This window comes from Nicotiana sylvestris, chromosome 6 (assembly GCF_000393655.2).
Source record: "Nicotiana sylvestris chromosome 6, ASM39365v2, whole genome shotgun sequence".
Classification (NCBI taxonomy): Eukaryota; Viridiplantae; Streptophyta; class Magnoliopsida; order Solanales; family Solanaceae; genus Nicotiana; species Nicotiana sylvestris.
The window spans coordinates 181,840,007-181,856,597 of NC_091062.1; the positions used below are offsets into that span (position 1 = coordinate 181,840,007).

Here is a 16,591-nt window from a genome sequence, read left to right on the forward strand (position 1 = left end):
ACAACTATTCATCCGTGTATGTACACATGGATAAGTTTTAAAACAAATAAGATAAGAGTAAATTTCTGTGGGCTTGTTATATGAAAAAGCAGTCTTATTTCAACGTCCATTTACCAGGATTTATTGCTGCATCTATTTGAATGCCCAGCAGCTCAGATGATCCATGAGCATATGATGTAACCTATTGATGAAGACAAATCTGTGAGTTAGCACTTGTAATCAATATCTAGGAGAAAAAAAATCAGGCTGTATCTATCACTAGTAGCAAAGGGAAGATTGTCTCATTTGTAATAATCAACTCTTTTCCAACCTATAGAACTGACTGGAATTTAAGGGAACAACTATATGCTTGAATACTCTTAACTATAACCACAACCTTTAAAAGTGGGAATAATAAGGGTGTAAAAGGGTCAGAAAAACAAAACGAAGGAAAACAATAATAATAACAAAGAACAATGATCTCTATAAAAGTACCTCGCATATCTTTAAGGTGAATCAACAACACAACAACATACCCAGTGTATCTCTTTAAGGTGAATCAACTTGCTTATTGCAGGTTACTGATGGGGATTTTAATTAGGATCATGAAACCAGATTAATAGTTGATAAACCCCCTTTAAACACAGTTTCATTCTGTATACTTCTTGTATGCGGGGATTTCCCCAACACTAAAAAAACTTACCTTATCAAAAAAAGAAGCGCAGGTCCTGTTTTTGGAAAGAGAATCTACATATTAGACGTTATACTAATATTACTGTTATAGCTGTACACAGTGAATTGGCAACGGTTGTGACTATCGTGCATTATCTACGCAAGTTTCTTCTCCTAACATTATCCATTTATTAATCTAAATTCTAGCAATCATTACCCTTTAAGATTGAATAGATCATGACATGATGAGAACAATACCAGTCATCAGTAAAAGAGCACAACAGACTATAATGTACCCAGGAAAAGACAAATGACCCACATTGGTCAAAGCACGAGTAACGATCAAAATTCTTAAGTAAAAGCATCTAGAGGTCTGTCACCGTCAGCTAAGGAATAAACTAATACTGCCTTAACTGAAAGGTGAACAACAGAAACAAACCTCAATTCTTGAAACCACCCCCTTAGTCACAGATATTGTATCTCCTCCAAGTGGATAGCCAACCACAGTTACAGCATCCTGCAAAAGAAAAAGGACCAGCTTAATATGTAAGCTATATGCATTGCATCAGATTCGGCAAGAGATTTGGGTTTTTGAATATGTCCACGATTTTTTATATTCTACGGAAAATAGAAAGTAATCCAGCAACACAAATTGAGTAGTAACAGAGGTTCAAATATCAAATGACAAGCAAAAAGGCAACAAGATTATGTTAAAGTGGTTATGAGTCCAGAATTAGCTTTTATAGAAAATATTTTCATGGGAATAAATGTAATATTCTCTCTTTTAAGGTATAATTCCACCCAAGAAATAACTAAGCATTTACTTATCTATCAACTGTTGAAGCTTACTATCAAATGTGAAGCTGCCTCACAAATATATAATTCACATAATCATACATATCAGAGACAGATCTCGACTCAAGGATAGGACATCTACAAACTTGATTCATCCAAGATCAGGTGTGATTGACTAATTTAGTAAGCAGGCATCAATGTAGATAGGTGCCAACTTTCTTCAGTATGAATACTTGTGCAGGGTGGCTTATCCACATTTAGACCAACATTAAAAATGAGAAAGCACATCTTCAGAGGAAAAAAATATACATAATTTTATTTATAAGGTAAGGCAAGAAATATACATTCAATATATATATATATATATATATATACACGCACACACATACACACATGTAGAACAGCTTTTTAAAATGAAATTGATAAATGAGAAGTGCCTGCAGACGAGGCAACCGTCCAAAACGAAGGGGCTCAGCTCCCTCCCAAAAGTCCTTGCTTTCCACGGATAGCAAAGCTATGTCACACTCTACCCCTCTGGCTAGAACCTACATGTCATACATGATGAGAATTAAGCACCATATAATTAGGTTTAGGGGTTTGGAAGTGGGGTGTGTGTGTGGGGGGGGGGGGCTGTTGAGGAAAGGAAACAAGCTGAATCAAACTCAAGATTGGATCATATGAAAGAATACATCTACTTCTCAAAGGACACCAGAACATCCCGTATGCTAGCTCAGGACTAAACAAATACGAGAAGCACATTAGCCCCAGATAAAGTCACATAATAATAAACAAGGAAAGAGCCCGGAATACTTGCGTATGTGTACTGCCTCATATATAAAAGTCTAGGTGCACGGTTTTCTTATTACAGGTAAAGCAAAGAGGAAAAGAGGGAGAGTTGGAGAGACAGCAGTAATATCTAGCTATAATTCAGTTTCTTTTTAGTAGAAGCAAGAGAAAGCAATCTAGCTGCAGAAATACCAGATCTACTTTAACGCACATCGTATAATGCATTACTCCAAGACTATAATACGTCCCAATGATTTTGGTCTAACATATCATGTCTCACTTAGCTTCAGATGTTTTCACCATTCAAAATAAATCTTGTCAAAGAATAATCACCACAATCCCTTTCATTCCAATAGTATTACTCCCTCCATTTCATTTTTTGGGAACTTGTTCGAGTGGACACGGAATTTAAGAAAAAATAAAGACTTTAGGAACTTGTGGTCTTAAACATGTCGTGACATTTGAGTGGTTATAAAATCATGTCATTAAAGGTAAATGGAAAGTTTAACGTTAATTGTTTTCAAAACCTAAAAAGGGAACATTCTTTTTAGAACAGACTAAAAAGGAAATAATTTCACATAAACTGTACATAGGGAGTACCTTTTAGGAGACATCATCTAATGATTGGTCTCAAACTGTTTTCTGTTTCCATATAAGAGCCCGAGATGACTCCGTTATTCGTCTTACAAGAGTAAAACAATAGAGCATATTTTGTGCAGGTATTTAAAACTTATCATGGAAAGCATACCTTAGCAACATATTTTGTGTCATCTCCCCTTTTCTTCACTTTGACCTGCCACCAAAAATATTAATTTTGATTAAGTTAAAAGTCGCATTTGACAGGCGATGGAGTAGAACAATGTAATCGACAACTAAATAGCAGGGGTTCAACAATAGTGAACACTGACTACAACACTAGCCACTATACTTGAGAAGAGAGAGCCATAAAAGTAGGTACCTGTGTATCATGTTCAACGCAATGTGCATTGGTTAAGAGCTTTCCGTCACCAATCATGAAAGCACTGAACAAATCAAACTAAAGTCAGACTTCTAGGCTATCCCCCCCCATACAAAGATCAGCCTACCAGATATAGTAGACAATATCAGAGAATAACACATCGCAGAACTACTGTTCATAGGAAATTTGCCATTTTCCATAATTTACTAAGAGAGAAAGGAGAAAGAGCATGCCTTCCAGTACTTGTATATTGTCTTTGTTTCTGCCAAGGAAGGGAATAATCTGGAGCAGTATGTGTACAGTAAACCTTGACACAAACAAAATGGAAATGTAAACCTTGACACAAACAAAATGGAAATGGGAATGTTAGTAAACATTATTAAATTGTCATGCAATCCATATAAAAGTCATTCATAAGTGCACTTGCAGATATGTTGAAAGCAATCACATGATGGACCTATTGAGGCTACAGAAGAAACTGAGCACCATTCTAAGTGCTGCATAAGTATTTTAAGCACAGTTTTTATTATCTTTGAACTGGAAGAACCAAACCATTCGAGAATAATTTCGTGTCTAACAACGACAACAACACACTTTATAAATGCCCAGTGACACAACTGTTTAGAGATACACGAGGCTATTTCACAAATTTCTCTTTCTAAGCAAGCTAAGGATAAGATGAGTACTGAATTTGATAGTTTCCCAGGGGATCCCCTTTCACTAATTTCATGATTCAAATGATCTACACCTTCACCTTGAGATTTGAAGATGAGGCATTCAAACAAATTTGCATAATTAGAACATTGCCATATACATTAAAATATATTCACCTTCACAACAGCATTAAGAAAAGCTGCATCTTGGATGCTACTAGTTTCTACCTGGAAAAGAAAAACAACTTAGGTGCAGTGGTGTAGAACAATTGAAACAACATCTTTTGGAACATAAGAAAGATCAAGAACTTGACAGCACCAAAGTCGTATAATTCTTGAGTACAAGTAAGCAGGATAAAATAGATAGGGGAATGGCGGGATAAAAAGTATATTTGGGAAGAACATAGAAGTATCAGAGTTAAGTTACATCCTCTCCAAGATAACATCCCTATATCTTAGAAAAAAAAGAATCTCAAGAACATTGTTGTTGTCCTGAAGTGCAGCAAAAATAAAGAATAGAAAGCCAAAAGCAATAAGTTGAAAACATGGCAATAGATGGAGTGTTTTGGCTGCAGGACATCGTCTTCAACTTGGAAAACACACACACACACACATGTACATATATGAAATTGAAAACTTTTACAGATATATATTTATATGACGGCACATATTACAACAACAAAAGAGCAGATGGTACAGGGGAACTTTTAAAGTCATAGGTTCACCTCGGCATGGCACCCATTTATGCAAATGTGCATAACAGCATCATGTGATAAAAACTATAAAAGGGTAAAAGAGAATGTGAAAAAGTGCAAGGCCTTTCATGTTATTACCCAACCACCACCACCCCCAAAAACCCCAACCCCACAGACACACAGAGTTGCACGACTAACACCCATTTTCCCTTGTTCTGTATATTTCTCAAGAGCAAGAAAGAAGCCGATCACCTAGACAAAATGGAGAGAAGAAGTTGACTTTCTTACCTGCTGCTCCTTTGAGTCCAACAGAACTCCCTTCCCTTTTCTCTGCAGACCAAATGATTTAATTGATGCCAGTTGAGATCGTCCTGCTTCATTCGTACTGCTCCTGCCATCTGCATTTGCAAAAGGCCCTTCATTTTTTGATCTCTGTGGAAACTTCTGTTTATCAGCTTCTTTCTGAATTCATGGCTTTGCTTGTTTAATAAAAGTTCTACTCATAAACAACAATGAAATACTTTTTCCCTAAATTGGAACAAAGTAACATGACTGGCTCTGATGAGCAGAACCATGAGAACAGCTAGAGCAGATCATAGTGATTCAAACTGAATCAAACAACAAGTAAAAATAATTTTCAAATAAGGACCAAAAGAGGGGGGAAAAAGTAGTTTTTTTGCAAGAGGTTATATTTTAAGCTTGCATTGCATGTCTCCTTCACAAAATACTTCTTTCAATCTTTCTCATCAAGTAAAAAAACCAGAAAACATTAAAAATCATGATTTAACTTGCCTTAACCCCATTTTCAGTTGCACTCCATATCGCTCCTTGATTATATAAAGCATGCAAGAGGTTAGAAGTGTATTCTTCATCTTTTTCCTTTCTCGCATGTACCGCCAACAAAAATCCATATCAATACAAGCATGGCTAAGCATAATACATTTTCGACACTGCAAAATTCATGTAACCTTCTCATACACTCAGTTCGCCATTTCTTATCTAATTTCGGGAAGTATCATAAAAAACGACTCAATATTAAAGTCCCACTATTTCGCTATGTTATATATAATATTATATATGTGTGAGTGAGTGAGTGAGTGCATATTATTCCACAGCACCAACTAGGAATGTTTTCTTATTAGTTGGACTACAGCGTATTGACCAACATGAAAAAAAGAAGAATTTATAAAGCAACCAATAAATGAGAACTCAATTATAATATATACAGCAAAAGCCAGGGGCGGAGCTAGAAGTCCGGTTACGGGTTTGCTCAAATAGAGTATTTATGTTAAGAAACTTATTAAATATGTACAAATATTAAGTGTAGAACCCAGTTATTAGCACTTGAAATCGTCGTTCTAAAATTTTGAACTCATAAGGTTGAAATCCTGGCTTCATCTCTGCCAAAAGCTAACATCACAATTCACGATCCATTCAGCTCTATCCAGGGAAATTTTATTAAAATACTAAATAATTTATCTTTTAAGACAATACAATACACAGTATAATAAAGATAAAGTAAAACAGAACCTAATCCAATGGTGATTGAGTATTAAAAAAAATAGCAGAGACGATGATGTTAATTTACCTCGGATGATTTCTTGAGAACATTTTTGTTATGATTTTGATTTTGAGTGGAAGCTTTAGGAAGGAAGAAAGAAGAAGGTCTAAGGGAAGTTGAAAAGAGACGGTGAGATGAGAGAGAGCATCGTGAAGTGCCGCCGCCGGTGGAGGTCAGCACCGTGAACCAGCTGTGTGCGGTTGCCGCGGCCATATTTTTTGGTTAATTAATGCAGCAAATGAAACTATAAAAGTAGCTAACTGAAGAGAGGATACTCGGACATTTTTCCTTATCCTGGCCTAAGCCAATATATAAATCCCATTCAAGTAAGGACTTATAAATTGCAAACCATTAATGCGACTTATAAATTGCAAACCATTAATGCGACTTATAAATTGCAAACCATTAATGCAGTACCACAACACTGTTTTCTTATTAATAATTTTATATTTGGAAATCATTATTTTTATACTTTCGATTTTTCCCTTAATGAGTAGGCTCATAATGTTATAACATATCCTAGGCTACATAATTTTATATTTGGAAATAATTATTTTTATACTTTCGATTCTTCCCTTAATGAGTAGCCGCATAATGTTATAACATATCCTAGGCTACAAGTTTCAAAAGTTTTACAACCACACAAATACAATAATATATTTAAGGTCTCAAGTTTCAAAAGTATTCATTTTTTTTGTCACGACCCGAATTTCCCACATTCGGGAATCGTGATGGCGCCTACTCGTGAAAGCTAGGCTAGCCGACAGTTACAGTTTTACTACCATTACTATTAATTCAAACAAAAACAGATATTAGTTAAAACAAGATAAATAGGAAATGCGGAAGTAATATAACAGTGCCACAACTCAAGTACATAGCTACCCCAAAGATCTGGTATCGCAATCCACGAATGACTAAGATTTACTACAAATATAAGTCTGAAAAAGAAGTACAATTGTTCTCGAAACAGAAGAGACAACAGAAAACTAAAGCGGGGAAAGGGGGGACTTCAGGCTCTGCGGACGCCAGCAGATCTACCTTGGTCTCCCTGGACTGAAGGTAGCTACCTCAAGCTACTCACAAGGTCCGACAGCGAAATCTGCACAAAAAATACAGAGTGCAGTATCAGTACAACCGACCCCATGTACTGGTATGTGTCGAGCCTAACCTCGGCGAAGTAGTAACGAGGCTAGGACACGACAGCCATATAAACCTGGGCAGTTAAATCATATACGAACAGAACGATAATAACAGGAAATAACAGATAAAGATGGGAAGGGGGAACATGCTGCGGGAAATATCAAATTCTAACAGTAATTCAATAGAGAAGCATAATGAAAACCATATTTGTATCAACAGGAATAATGAAACAGTAGCACGTGCACGGCATCACCCTTCGTGCTTTTACTCCCGTCCTCACCATAAGAAACAACAGAATCGGCACGGCGTCACCCTTCGTGCATTAACTCTCATAATCATGAAACGGCATCACCCTTCGTGCATTAACTCTCACAATATCAACACAGCATCACCCTTCGTGCATTAACACTCACAATATTGGTACGACATCACCCTTCGTGCATTAACACCCACTCACAAATATCATGCACGACATCACTCTTCGTGTTTTACACTCTTCCTCATCCAAACAATAGAACAGTACGTCCCGGCAAGGGAATCAATAACAGAAACAATAACATCCCGGCAAGGGAATCAACTATAACCAATGTCGTTCCAACAATTACTTCACAAAATAAATCTCAACTTGAGCCAATACCCAACAATGGTCAATTACCAAGAAATTATCATAAGTCTAGTTCAACAGTGATAATCATCAACTTATGCATGAACAGTACGTAATAAGAGTCACAACAATCATGGTATAAGACTCACGGGCATGCTTGACACCAACGTATAGATACTCGTCACCACACCTATACGTCGTATTCAACACTAACACGTAGCAAATAAGACCACAACACCTATTCCCTCAAGTTAAGGTTAGACCAAACACTTATCTCAATTCCACGGACAAAATCAAGCCTCAATTACCGCTTTACCTCTCGGTTCCACTTCCAATCCGCTTGTATCTAGTCATAATTTACTTAATAACATCAATAAATGCTAAATAAACCAATTCTAATGCATGAATATAGATTTTCCAATATTTTTTCCAAAAAGTCAAAAATTGACCCTGGGCCCGCTTGGTCAAAACTCAAAGTTCGAATCAAAATCCGACTATTCATTTACCCACGAACTCATATATGCAATTGGTTTTGAAATCCGACCTCAATTTGAGGTCAAAATTCCCAATTTTTGAAATTCCTAATTTCTACCCAAGAACACCTAATTTCTCATGAAAAACCCTAGATTTTGAGATGAAATCATATAAAAAGATGAAGTAAATTGAAGAAAAAGAGTTAAGATTCATTTAACTATGATTTAGGGAAGAACTTGCTCTAGAAAAATCGCCCTTAAGTTTAAGTTTTGAAATTTTGAAGAATGAAGTGAAAATCCCATCTAAAATATCACTTAACAGGCTGCAGTTATCGCAATTACGATTAGGGGTTCGCATTTGAATTTCTGCTGCCTTCTCATTTGCGACACATATGTCGCATTTGCAACCTCTGGGGCCTTCGCAATTCCGGCCAAGGTTTCGCATTTGCGAGGTTGGCCTTCCCAGGCCTTCTTCGCATTTGCGACAACATTGTTGCATTTTCCAGGCCAACAGAGTTCGCATTTGCGAAGCCTGATCTCGCGAGATCAGAGGCCTGTGCAAAACACCAGATGCACAACTGAGTTTTCCTAAGTTCTAATCACTCTGTGGCCTATCTAAAACTCACCCGAGCCCTCGGGGCTCCAAACCAAACATGCACACAAGTCTAAAAATATCATACGGACTTGCTCGTGCGATCAAATCATCAAAATAACATCAAAAACTATAAATTAACCTCAAACTCATGATTTTCCTCAAGAACACTTTAAATTTACTATTTTCACAACCAGACGTCCGAATCACGTCAAATCAACTCCGATTCTTACCAAATTTTACATATTTGACTTAAATATTATTTTAAACATATACCGAGCTCCAGAACCAAAATACGAACCCAATACTATCAAGATCACACACCATTTCATTTCTAAAAGTCCTTATATTTTCCAGCAAATAATTTTCTTTAAAAAAAATTTTCTCGGCCAAGGGACCTCGGAATTCGATTTCGGGCATATGCCCCTCATATTTTAACTACGGACCCTACAGGACCATCAAATCACGGCTATGGGTCCGTTTACCAAAAATATTGACCGAAGTCAACTTTATTCAATTTTAAAGGCCAAATTTAATATTTTTCTTAAATTTCACATAGAAGCTTTTCGGAAACGTGCCCGTACTGCACATACAAATTGAGAAGAAAAAATAAGGTTTTCAAGGCCTCGGAACCCGGATTCGGACTCTAAAATACAAGATGACCCTTTGGGTCATCACATTCTCCACCTCTAAAACAACCGTTCGTCCTCGAATGGACATAGAAAAGTACCTAAGTCGGTGAAAAGATGGGGATATCGGCTCCGCATATCGAATTTGGACTCCCAGGTTGTTGCCTCAATAGGCTGACCTCTCCACTGCACACGAACTGTCTTCGATCTCAACTAACGAACCTACCAGTCTAGAATAGCTATCGGCTCCTCCTCATAGGTCAAGTCCTTGTCCAACTGGACAGTGCTGAAGTCTAACACGTAGGATGGATCGAGGTGATACTTCCAAAGCACGGACATATGAAACACTGGATGCACTGTGGATAAACTGGGTGGCAACGCAAGTCTATAAGCCACCCCTCCCACTCGATCAAGAATCTCAAAAGGCTCGATGAACCTAGGGCTTAGCTTGCCCTTATTTCCAAATCTCATCACGCCCTTCATGTGCGACACCCGAAGCAACACTCGCTCTCCAACCATGAATGCCACATCACGAACCTTACGGTCGGCATAACTCTTTTGCCTGGACTGAGCTGTATGAAGCCTATCCTGAATGATCTTAACCTTGTCCAAGACATCATGTATTAGATCTGTACCCAACAATCGAGCCTCCCCCGAATTAAACCACCCAACTGGCGATCAACACCGTCTACCATATAATGCCTCATAGGGAGCCATCTGGATGCTCGACTGATAGTTGTTATTCTAAGCAAACTCCGCTAATGGCAAGAACCGGTCCCAAGAACCTCCAAAGTCAATAACACAGGCGCAAAACGTATCCTCCAAAATTTGAATAGTACGCTCAGATTGTCCATCCATCAAAGGATGAAATGATGTGCTCAACTCGACCCGTGTACCCAACTCACGCTGAAATGCCATCCAGAAATGTGAGTAAACTGCATACCTCGGTCAGAAATAATAGACACAGGCACACCATGAAGACAAACAATCTCCTGGGTATAGATCTCAACTAACCTCTCTGAAGAATAAGAGACTGCCACAGGAATGAAATGCGCTGACTTGGTCAGCCTATCAACAATAACCCATACCGCATCAAACTTCCTCTGAGTCCTTGGGAGTCCAACAACAAAGTCCATAGTGGTACGCTCCCACTTCCACTCAGGAATCTCAATCTTCTGAAGCAAACCACCAGGTCTCTGATGCTCGTACTTTACCTGCTGGCAATTCAAATACCGAGCTATGTATGCAACAATATCCTTCTTCATCCTCCTCCACCAATAATGCTGCTGCAAATCCTAATACATCTTAGCGGTGCCCGAATGAATAGAGTACCAAGAACTATGGGTCTCCTCTAGAATCAATTTATGAAGTTCATCCACATTAGGCACTCAAATATGACCCTGCATCCTCAAAACTCTATCATCTCCAATTGTAACCTGCTTGGCACCTCTGTGCCACACCGTGTCTCTAAGGACAAGCAAATGAGGATCATACTGCCGATCTCTGATACTCTCAAATAATGAAGACCAGGCGACTGTACAAGCTAAAACACAGCTGGGCTCAGAAACATCCAACCTCATGAACTGATTGGCTAAAGCCTGAACATCCAAAGCAAGCAGTCTCTCACCAACTGGAATACACGCAAGGCTACTCATTGATCGCTACCAACTCCACACTACTAAAACTAGGAAGAGAGGGTCGCAATAACTTTTACCTGATATGAGGGTCGGGATCGATTTCCACAAGGAGCTAGGAATGGAGTCGAGTATCTATCTAGACTAGAGTTGTGTAATTGTTCCAAATGTTACTTCCATACATTTTTAGGTTTTTGATTATAAAATACTATTATCAAACTATTAATTGAAATTAGATTATGCTACAAGATAATTGCTAAGTTGTATTTAATGGGAAGGAAGGCACTAGGGTCGTGACATTATCTAGGTGGCTAATTGACGGGTAGATGTTACTAAAGTTCGATTGACATAATTGGGGCTTATGCTATAATTGTTGCACAATTTTATCCACTCTCACTTCTCTCGATAGAGAGAGTGATTTTTCCCAATTGACTCTCTCGAGACCAAACGGGTAGGCAAATTGGCTCAAGCAACTAGGGTTCAAGTGGGGTAATTACTCTCTCGAGGTTTAATCCTTTAATTGGGACTATCAATTCTCTTGAGTCCATTCCAATTCCTTGTTGGGTCAATTTTGGAGACTTAGGCTCTCTTTCTCAAGAAGATCCAAGTCAACTTAGCACAAACCAGTGTTTGCAACCACCAATTCATAGATTAAACCATAAAATTGACCCAAATAACAAACACCCATAGTCAATCTAACAATAGATGGCAACACCCATCAATTACCCACACTAGGGTTGAGCCACAACCCTAGCTAATGGGTTTAGCTACTCATGCTTGAAGAAGAAAATAGAGAATTAGATGAAGAACAAGGCATATTAATTAAATGCTAAATAAAAATACAAGAAACTATCGTTAATTTGAAGCTAAGATGCCAAAAAATGGTTACAGATGAGGTTCCCACGATCGCAACTAAGTTCTAGATATATCTGATGACCTAAAAATGGTAAAATATTTTATTTATACTAGGATAGAAAAATTGGACAAAAATACCCCTGCGGGGTCAGCGTGGGCTGCATAAAATGGACCGCGACCACTCTAGGCTCTTGGACTTCGATTCTGGGCTCTCTGACTTGGGCTCCGTGGACCGCGTAGAATGGACCGCGGCCGCAAAGGCAGCTGTCGCGGTCCGCACAACCATGACCGCGGACCGCATTGGCATTTTGCCTCTCTCTGAATATCTTTTCCGCGGACCGCACAAAAAGGTATTGCGGTCGCGGAACCTTCACCGCGGGCCGCACAATGTGTAATGCGGTCGTGTTGCCTAAGCCTAATTTTTGTCATCTCTCTGAATCTCTCTTCCGTGGACCGCAAAAAAAGGCAGTGTGGCCACGAAACCTTTACCGCGGGCCACGCAGTGTGGACTCCGGCCGCGTTGCTCTAAGCCTGATCTTGCCATCTCTCTGAATCACCTAGTGTGGCCGCATTCTATTTTGTGCGGTCCGCACTAGGCTTGTTTGCCCTCAGTTTATATTGCCTTTGATACTTGAGCAGGTTTCACTCCTTTTGAGCCGATCTTGACATTTCGTCACTTTGTCGATCAAACCTGCAATCAAGCACAACTTATGAGCCTTTTGGGACTATTTTGTAATGATTTATAATCAAATCATAGGCAAGAAGGAGCATGAAACTCGTTAAAATCCCAACTTATCAACTCCCCCAAACTTAAGCCTTTGTTTGTCCTCAAGCAAACAAAATAAGACCCACCCCTTAAGGGAAAATCCAAGTATTTCCGACTATCCTAAAGTAACCTCAACAAGCATCAATTGGGACTAACAATTGCCCTCAATACGAATGAATCATTAACAACATTTAAACTTTGAAAAACTATGGATCAAGTGTGACATAAGAGCATTGAGAGTTGACTCATTACATCAAAGAACTCTCTCAATTACTTTGGTCATTGTGGAACCCAAGCTCACACATCCTCAACTCTCTCTAAGCAAACCTCACCTTTTCGAGTATTACCACACAAACCGAGGTTAATGGGAATTCATTCATCTCTCTCAAGGAAAGGTCACAAGTCCGGATCTAAGTACCATATGCTTGCCCCTCATGTAAGTATCCACTAATGTAAGCGTCCTTCAACTCAAGATCATATAGGGCTTTTAAGGAGTCAATGTGAAGGCTTTTGGTTCAGGGTAGGAAAAGTTTGGTCTAAATGGGTTCCATCTTCCCTTAAGCACTTCTTTTGATTCATTTGGCACAATTCTCTTGACTCTTTGAGTATCGCACTTCATTTTAAGGGGTTAGAGAGACGTAATGTCACTTTTTTTATTGCACTTCAAAGCGTTTCTCCTTTTTCCACACTTTTTTCTCTTTCTTTTTTCTTGAATCCCTTTTTATTCTTTTTCACATTGGGCTTTCTTTTTGTTTTTTTTTGTCTTTTTCTTTGCTTTAGTACTTTTTACCACTTTGTTCCCTCTCTCGTTTCTCCCCCCAAACTTAGACTTTTGCCATTGCTCAAGGGAAGATCGGGTGCCAAAAGAGGGTATATTTTTGAACGGATATAAGCTTATAGTATTGGTTCTTGAAAGAAAAAGGTTTAAGGCTCAAAAGGGTTAACTAGGAATTATATCATTGGTGGGCTATGAAGTTGTTCAACTATCATTTGGATCAAGGAGAGCCTATAATCACTTCTCAATCCAAATTTCATTCAAGATTTTGCCTCAACAGACATTCAGAGCAAGTTCTAGACTATTGGCTCGAAACTTGGACTCATAATTCAATTTCTCACCACACAAGCTCAAGGATTGCTAAAGACATAGAGTCGGGGGGCCACAATAACCTTAGACACGATTGAGCCCACAATAGTTCCGAAAGACCACATGATGATTGTTTGGTCAACACAAGAGTCTCAAGGTCACAACTTTCACCATCCTAAACACAACAACTTGTCTTTGATCATGGGATCAAAGGCAAATGTATTAGGCTCAAGTGAAGCTTTGCTTGAGGTACCCTTAACTATAAGCTACAAAAATAAAAATAAAAACGGACTCAAACCCTTAAGAAGGTTGTCACGCCATCCATCATCGGGAAGAGCCACTTGGTTCACACAATATTTTACCTTTGGAAAGAACCGTGGCATTAAGAAAACCAAAGGCTTATTGAAGCGCCAAAAACAAAACAAAAATCTACGAGCCTATCTAAGAAGCTAAAAACGATTTTTTTTTACGAAAATAGAAAATAGAATGAATATGTACAATAGGGGATTTGAATATACAATTGGGGATGAATATATACAATAATGTAACTTTATATACAGACCAAATGAAAGATAAAAAGTGCGATAAAAGTAACAAAACATAAAATTATATACAGACCAAAGATGAAAATCAAAAAGACATAAAATGTAACAATATATACAGTCATCCAAAAATGTAGGGCGCACCCCCTCAAATAAAATCTGACATTGTCCCCAATGCCAACTAAACAAATAAGCACCAAAAAACATATATGGAAAGGATATGGGAACTCCCTAAGCTGTGTCCGTCTGCATGGGATCATCAGTGGTCCCCGGGTCCTCTGTATGTGCGGGAACCTCAGACTGGTTCCCGGTCTCCTGCTACTCATCTGCTGGGGCTGGGTCCTGGACCTAGATGGGCTGAATATCAAGAACATCCTGTGGCTGACTGGAGGAAGCCTCCGGTGGATCCGCCAACTGGATGATCGCCTCATCTGCACTAGGGAGCTTCATCTTCTTCTTAGGAAGCCTCTGTGTCTGCTCCTGCTGTGGCTCTGCTGCTGGAGCTGGATCCTCAAATAGCAAATCTAAAGGCAGCTGGTGTGCCTTCAGTCTGTCCATATTCGCTCTAAGCTCCTTCACAGACTCCTTGGAAGCCCGTGTTTTTCGCAGCTTCTTGTGCTCCCTGGCAAGCTCCTTTAGGGCCTTGCCATGTGAATCCACTGCCTTAGCCAAGGCAACCTAAGAATCAAGGATCTTCTGCTGGTTGGCAAGAATCTCCTTAAGTGAATCCTCGATGGACTGGGGCACCTGCACTGGCTGTGGTGCTGACTGAGCCGCAATGGTAAAAGTCAATGTAGACAACTTGGACGACGCAGTCGCCATCTAGTTGTTCAAGCTATGAAGTGTCTGGCTCAGCTGGTGGGCTGTGATAAGATGGGCCCGAGAAGATGGAATCCCCGAGCCAGCTGAAGTAGAGGGACCAGCAGTAGTGGAAGGTCCGGGAGACATGTCAGCAACTGTGGAGGCAGGCTCAGTGGAGGGCTCTACCGCAACTGGCTCTTCAGACTGGCCAGTTGGGACAGAAGCAGGCGACTTGTAATTCTTGTCCTTGGGGTTGTCTGACCCCTTCAAACTATACCACGAAAACGGAGCCACAGGTTTGACCTTGATGTCAAAAGGTCTCTTCTCCACCTCTAGGTCCCGAAAATACATAGTGAGGGTGCTGGGAAAAGGGTAGTTCCGGTCAAGCTCAACCCCCACTGCAGAAATGACGCGGGACATCACATTGCCCATGTTAATAGTGTATCCCGCCATAATAGATGCAACAAGAACAGCCCGGGCAAGTGGAATAGTCTGATCATGGGTAGTGGGGTCGAGTCGATTGCACACAAAAGTCAACCACCCTCTAGCCTCAAAGTTAAAGGTTCTCCAAAGTATTTTGGCCCCTACTTGCAACCACTTTGGAACCGTACCTGGGATTGCCAGGTATGAAGCTAACCACGAACGAACCTCCTTGCCCATTGCCAACTTCTCATTGTAAATGGACTCATCTTCTTCATTGAACCCCAGGTATTCATTTAGTGCCTTCCCGGTAAATACCACATTTCTGTTTCGCACTTTGGTCACTTTAGTGCCCTTCAAGATGTGGGCCACATTGCTATAAAATTCCTTGACCATGTGCTTATTCACCTTCACACAATTATCTTTGAAGTGCTCACAACCCACTCGAGCTTGAAACTGTCTATGTACATTGGGGTGTAGGGGTAGAAGGTCTTTGTCAATGAAGCTCCTTTCAAGAATCAACTTTCCTGCCGGCCACCATTCCCTAAACTTGTGGAATACCACCTGGTTGACGAATCTATCTTCCCAAATAGCGGGATTTCTCGTTCGGTCAACACCCCCAACTTGAGGCACACCACCCCTCAGGTAACTCCCTATCTCCCTCATCACCCCTAGTACCCTCTCCAGATATTGACGCTGTGGGAGAGGTAGAGTATTCATCCCTACTACCTGCCGTTGAGCCCTCAAACGACCCAGAAAAAATGTTGATTGAAGCTTGAGCATCGAGGGAAGAGGGAGGAGTGTCTCTATGTATGACTCTCTCCGGATACGGGATGTATAGTGAGACTGAATCTGAAGAGATCTCCCGGGAGGGCTCGTACTCACTCTCCGAGTTGTCAATGGCTCTGTCAGCCGCTTTGATTGCTTTCCTCATGTCCTTTATGTTTTTTCT

At 39.7% G+C, this 16,591-nt stretch overlaps 1 protein-coding gene across 3 annotated transcripts in view; it reads right to left on the reverse strand.

The window, feature by feature from the left end:
- LOC104219576 (protease Do-like 2, chloroplastic) overlaps positions 1 to 6,384 on the reverse strand; it is a 30,358-nt gene extending 23,974 nt beyond the window's left edge. The window contains exons 1-9 of one of the 3 annotated variants that reach the window (XM_009770274.2): positions 6,127 to 6,384; positions 4,827 to 4,970; positions 4,021 to 4,071; positions 3,424 to 3,497; positions 3,191 to 3,254; positions 2,981 to 3,025; positions 1,884 to 1,991; positions 1,091 to 1,168; positions 115 to 181 (exon numbers count right to left, since the gene is read on the reverse strand). In XM_009770274.2, the coding sequence (XP_009768576.1) occupies positions 115 to 181; positions 1,091 to 1,168; positions 1,884 to 1,991; positions 2,981 to 3,025; positions 3,191 to 3,254; positions 3,424 to 3,497; positions 4,021 to 4,071; positions 4,827 to 4,970; positions 6,127 to 6,312 (817 nt within the window). In that variant the 5' untranslated portion in view covers positions 6,313 to 6,384. Of the gene's footprint in view, positions 1 to 114; positions 182 to 1,090; positions 1,169 to 1,883; positions 1,992 to 2,980; positions 3,026 to 3,190; positions 3,255 to 3,423; positions 3,498 to 4,020; positions 4,072 to 4,826; positions 5,001 to 6,126 lie in introns of all 3 variants that reach the window. The other 2 variants (XM_009770273.2, XM_009770275.2) reach the window with 2 other exon arrangements.
- Between the last annotated feature and the right edge of the window lie 10,207 nt (positions 6,385 to 16,591).